At 52.4% G+C, this 6000-nt stretch overlaps 1 protein-coding gene across 5 annotated transcripts in view; it reads right to left on the bottom strand.

Moving 5' to 3' along the window:
- Positions 1-296: 296 nt before the first annotated feature.
- The window catches only part of LOC147097605 (adhesion G protein-coupled receptor E3-like), an 84596-nt gene continuing 78892 nt past the window's right edge, over positions 297-6000 (bottom strand). For all 5 annotated transcript variants that reach the window (XM_085971571.1, XM_085971573.1, XM_085971572.1 and 2 more), the window contains 3 exons: positions 4696-4864; positions 1895-1984; positions 297-789 (listed from right to left, as the gene is read on the bottom strand). In XM_085971571.1, the coding sequence (XP_085827697.1) occupies positions 757-789; positions 1895-1984; positions 4696-4864 (292 nt within the window). In that variant the 3' untranslated portion in view covers positions 297-756. The remainder of the gene's footprint in view (positions 790-1894; positions 1985-4695; positions 4865-6000) is intronic.

Below are 6000 nucleotides of genomic sequence, written 5' to 3'. Positions count from 1 at the left end.
TCTGTAACGTTCCCTTCACTCTGTAACGTTCCCTTCACTCTGTAACGTTCCCATTACTCTGTAACGTCCCCTTCACTCTGTAACGTTCCCTTCACCCTGTAACGTTCCCTTCACTCTGTAACGTTCCCATCACTCTGTAACGTTCCCTTCACTCTGTAACGTTCCCATCACTCTGTAACGTTCCCATCACTCTGTCCCAACATGTCTAATGCCCACCCTCAAAAGGAACACTTAGTGGGGCAATCATCCTGTGTCCAATCAGTGCCTAATGGAAACTAGATTGAGAATACTCAAACTCAATTCACGTGGGACCTTTAAGACAACAGAGAATGGCAAAGGGTGGATAGAACCTGAGTCCTTCAGGTGAAAGGACCGTGTAACCAACTGCACCATCCAGTCCCCACTCTGGCGTTACTGTGTGTTATTGTACAGTCATGTCCAAATCTTAGAATCACACGAGTTCACATGACAGACATGCTCATTTAGAAGCAGTGAGCTAGAAACCGCCCGAGTGGGTTAGAACATCCCAGGTTGGAGATGGCGAAATGTTTTTTTTTTCCTTCCTTCCGAAGCTCGTACCGCATTTACACAGAGAGAGACGGCGGAAAATCCGGGGCGACAGGAATGGGGCAAAGTGCCGGTAGAGAGGCCGGTTTCAATCCCAAGCAGAGTGAGTCAGTGCGATGCCGTCTCTCTCTCTCTCTCTCTCTCGTATTGCACAAGTTCAAGCATCTCTCCAGGCAGCTGCGCAATCATTCACATCCCTGTCTCGTGCGTGTTTTTCAGTCCCTGAGGGAAAGCAGAAAAAAAACCCATCAGTTGTTTGAAATGGTTGAGCAATTTTTATCATAACTCAATTTCTTGGCCGACTTGCTCTCCTGAAGAAAGAAAGAATTACATTTCTATAGCACCTTTCACGACCACCAGACATCTCAACGCCCTTTACAGCCAATGGAGTACTTTTGAAGTGGAGTCACTGTTGTAATGTAGGAAACGCGGCAGCCAATTCACACACAAGCAAGGTCCCACAAACAGCAATGTGATACAGTAATCTGTTTTTGTTATGTTGGATTGAGGGATAAATATTGGCCAGGACACCGGGTAGAACGCTCCTGCTCTTCTTCAAAATAGAGCCATGGGATCTTTTACATCCACCTGAGAGAGCAGACGGGGCCTATGGTTTAGCATCTCATCCGAAAGACGGCATCTACGGCAGTGCAGCACTCCACTAGAGTGTCAGCCTAGCTTTATGCACTCAAGTTCCTGGAGTGGGACTTGAACCCACAACCTTCTGACTCAGAGGCAAGTGTGCAACCCACTGAGCCACAGCTGAGTCACTGTTGCACCAGACAATGTAGCAGCCAATTTACACACAGCAAGATCCCACGAATAGTAATCTGCTAATGCCCAGGTAATCAGTTTTTTAATGATGCTGGTTGAAGGATAAATATTGGGGCGGGAAAGCGGAGATGAGGTAGAAGGTCAGCCATGATCTTACTGAATGGCGGAGTAGGCTCAAAGGGTCAACTCCTATTTCTTATTGGGCAGGATACTGGGAAGAACACCCCTGTTCTTCTTCGATTAGTGTCATGGGATCTTTTATGTCCACCTGAGAGGACAGACGGTGCCTTGGATTTAAGTCTCATCTGAAAGACGTCACCTCTGACAGTGCGGCACTCCCTCAGTACTGCACTGGGCGTGTCGGCCTAGATTTTTGCACTCAAATCTCTGGAGTGGGAGTTGATCCCACAACCTTCTGACACTGGGCCATGGCTGACACCACAAGGTACCATCCAATACACTGAGGAGTGCTGCCTGGTTGAAGTAATGTTCCTGCGGCCATTGGCGGCCTCCTCTCTGACTGGCACAGTGCCTGATCTGACCACGTACGTACCTGGGTAGAAGAGCTTGAAAACTCTGAGTACTTCGAGGCTTTCTTCAAGTGACAAACTCTGAAGAAGACCTTGGCATATTCGTCCCTCACCTGCAAGACAAGAGGGGTTACGGAGTTTGTGTGGCTTTATCTACACCGACCATAGCGCTGGGGCCCGCCGTGGGCCTCAGCGCGCCTACAGCCCCGAGTGTCACTGAACCCTCTTGCCACTGCCACCTGGGTGAGGGCTGGTGACGGAGCCGGGCTCTTGGCTGCTCACTCTCCTTTCCTTGCTAAACCGTGAAGACATGGGATCGCTATGAGGAAGATGGGTTATCCTGATGGAAGATGGCAGCACGGTGGCATAGTGGTTAGCACTGTTGCCTCACAGCGCCAGGGACCCGGGTTCAAATCCGGCCTCGGGTGACTGTCTGTGTGGAGTTTGCACATTCTCCCCGTGTTTGCGTGGGTTTCTTCCGGGTGCTCCGGTTTCCTCCCACAGTCCAAAGATGTGCGGGTTAGGTTGATTGGCCATGATAAAAAAATAAAAAAAATTGGCCCTTAGTGTTAGGGGGAATTAAATATGTGGGGTTACGGGGATAGGGCTTGGGTGGGATGGCTGTCGGTGTAGGGACCGGGTGCTAGGGTTTGGATGATCAGCCATGATCTCGTTGAATGGCGGAGCAGGCTCGAAGGGCCGAATGGCCTACTCCTGCTCCTAGTTTCTATGTTTCTATCCCAGCTGTAGTGCGGCGAGTAAAAGGACCGCACGAACGGTGCAGTGGGGTACTAGGCCACACAGCCTGGAGTACTGTGTACAGTTTGGGTCTCCATATTTAAGGAAGGATATACTGGCATTGGAGGCAGTGCAGAGAAGGTTCATGAGGTTGATTCCTGTGATGAAGGGGTTATCTTATGACGAAAGGTTGAGCAGGTTGGGCCTATACTCATTGGAGTTTAGAAGAATGAGAGGTGATCTTATTGAAACATATAAGATTCTGAGGGGGCTCGACAGGGTAGATGCTGAGAGGATGTTTCCCCTTGTGGGGGAATCTAGAACTCGGGGGCATAGTTTCAGGATAAGGGGTCGCCCATTTAAGACAGAGATGAGGAGGAATTTCTTCTCTGAGGGTCGTGAATCTTTGGAATTCTCTTCCCCAGAGAGCTGTGGAGGCGGAGTCATTGAATATATTTAAGGTGGAGATAGACAGATATTTGAGCTACAGGAGAGTCAAGGGTTACGGGGAGTGGGCAGGGAAGTGGAGTTGAGGCCAAGATCAGATCAGCCATGATCTCATTGAATGGCGGAGCAGGCTCGAGGGGCCGAATGGCCGACTCCTGCTCCTGTTTCTTATGTTCTTATGAAGGTCTCGGCTCCAATCTCTCTTCTGCATTGAGGTTGCAGACTTCATCTGGCAATGGGGGGTTCCTGCAATTGAACTTAATATCTCTGGGACAGTGAGGGTTAAAATCAGCCTGCGTACATATCCCTCACCGGTATCTCCAGACCCTTGCTGAGATGTGCAGGTATATGGATGTTGTGGTCGGCTATGGTGCTGCCTACCCTTGTGGAATAGCCTACCAACACTCCCGCTGTAGGCTCAGACACGCAGAGCTGACATTCGTGCATGGTATGGAGAGGAGAGAACGTTGTGGGGGAGGGGGGCGATACCCGCTGGCTGGAGGCCTGACATACTGATATACGAATTAGGAGCAGGAGTAGGCCACTCGGCCCCTCGAGCCGGCTCCGCCATTCAGTGAGATCATGGCTGATCCGATTACTCCACATTCCCACTTACCCCCGATAACCTTTCACCCCCTTGCTTATCAAGAATCTATCTACCTCTGCCTTAAAAATATTCAAAGACTCTGCTTCCACTGCCCTCTGAGGAAGAGAGTCCCAAAGACTCACCACCCTCTGTGAGAAAAAATTTCTCCTCATCTCTGTCTTAAATGGACGACCCCTTATTTTTAAACAGTGAGCCCTAGTTCTAGATTCTCCCACAAGAGGAAACATCCTCTCCAAATCCACCCTAGTCGACTTCCAAGCTCCATTAAAAAAAATATTGGGGCTCACATTCCTCTCAGGGCCCCCGCTGAGCTTCTGACGGGCGCGGCAGGCCGGAGGTGCACTTGCACTGCTCCAGTGAGGGGAAGAAAGCACCCAGTTGTCCTGGCCCGGGCTATTTGCACAGCCTGGACTTTCTCTTGATGCAGGCCTACCCCTCCCCCTCTCCTACAGTAGGGCCTTGGGGTGGAATCGAGTGCGGCAAACAGGCAACCCCGAGGCCTGAAGATTTCTGTGTGGGGGGGGGGGGGGGGGAGGTGGGGGGGGGGCAACGAGGGGGCGGGGCGGGAGGGAAAATACTACAATTACCTTCAGGAAACCTGTGGCTCTGATCTTCAAGGTGCTTCCAGACCTCCCCAATGCCAGGAGGCTCTTGGCACAAGCTAGCTCCACCAGTAGGTATTATGGGCACATCTTCTGTTTGGGCACATCTTCTGTTTGGGCGCCCCATGTCAACGAGCGGCGGGGGACAGTGATCACCTTCTCCCGCCTCGTCAACAGGCTGACAGCGCCCACTACAGGCACAGCCCACTAACGGCCATTACGGGAGGTCCCGGGGCAGTATAGCTGGGGTGGCGGGGGGGAGGGCAGCCGGAACATGCCTGCATCCCCATTTCCTCTTCACTGCACCCCGGGTGTTCAACAGGTGCAAAGAATTTTTGTCCTGTAGTTTGACATTTTAGAAAGTGAAGTTGCGTTGAGAGTGTGACCCCAAGAGGAGTGACTCGTCCTGCCAATGAGTTCGGACTCTTACCTGCTTGTTAAAGAGACAGTGCAGGATAAAGATGAACGCCCCCTGCACGCTATTGACGATAGTGAAGATATAGGACATCAAAACGGTCCCATCCTGGAAGTGCATCATGCCAAGTATCCACGTACATCCCAGGAGGCAGAGCTGGGCGATGGCAGTGAAGGTGAAGGCCCTGAGGGAAAAAAACATGAGATATGGTTCACGAGGTTGATTCCTGAGATGAAAGGGGTTGTCTTATGAGGAAAGGTTGAGCAGGTTGGGCCTATACTCATTGGAGTTTAGAAGAATGAGAGGGGATCTTATCGAAACATATAAGATTCTGAGGGGGCTCGACAGGGTAGATGCTGAGAGGATGTTTCTCCTAGTGGGGGAATCTAGAACTAGGGGGCATAGTTTCAGAATAAGGGGTCGCCCATTTAAGACGGAGATGAGGAGGAATTTCTTCTCTCAGAGGGTCGTGAATCTTTGGGATTCTCTACCCCAGAGAGCTGTGGAGGCGGAGTCACTGAATATATTCAAGGTGGAGATTGACGGATACTTGCGCTACAGGGGAGTCGAGGGCTATGGGGAGCGGGCAGGGAAGTGGAGTTGAGGCCAAGATCAGATCAGCCATGATCTTATTGAATGGTGGAGCAGGCTCGAGGGGCCAAATGGCGGAGCAGGCTCGAGGGGCCGAATGGCGGAGCAGGCTCGAGGGGCCGAATGGCGGAGCAGGCTCGAGGGGCCGAATGGCGGAGCAGGCTCGAGGGGCCGAATGGCGGAGCAGGCTCGAGGGGCCGAATGGCGGAGCAGGCTCGAGGGGCCGAATGGCGGAGCAGGCTCGAGGGGCCGAATGGCGGAGCAGGCTCGAGGGGCCGAATGGCGGAGCAGGCTCGAGGGGCCGAATGGCGGAGCAGGCTCGAGGGGCCGAATGGCGGAGCAGGCTCGAGGGGCCGAATGGCGGAGCAGGCTCGAGGGGCCGAATGGCGGAGCAGGCTCGAGGGGCCGAATGGCGGAGCAGGCTCGAGGGGCCGAATGGCCGACTCCTGCTCCTGTTTCTTGTGTTCTTATGACAATGAGGGCACCGAATGTAAAGAATCTGTTTGCTGTGTTCCACTCCCACTGCAGCTCACACATCAACAACACAATATAAGCTCGCCTGGAGGAACTGGGATCTTATTCAGTGGAATTTGTTTTATTATTCTTCACCGTCGCTGGGTCAAAATCCTGGAACTCCCTCCCTAACAGCACTGTGGGAGCACCTTCACCACACGGACTGCAGCGGTTCAAGAAGGCGGCTCACCACCACCTTCTCGAGGGGCAATTAGG

This window comes from Somniosus microcephalus, chromosome 31, assembly GCF_052327205.1.
Source record: "Somniosus microcephalus isolate GS21.2 chromosome 31, FLI_Smic_1.0, whole genome shotgun sequence".
Taxonomy (NCBI): Eukaryota; Metazoa; Chordata; class Chondrichthyes; order Squaliformes; family Somniosidae; genus Somniosus; species Somniosus microcephalus.
This window is presented reverse-complemented; position numbering and strand designations above follow the sequence as displayed.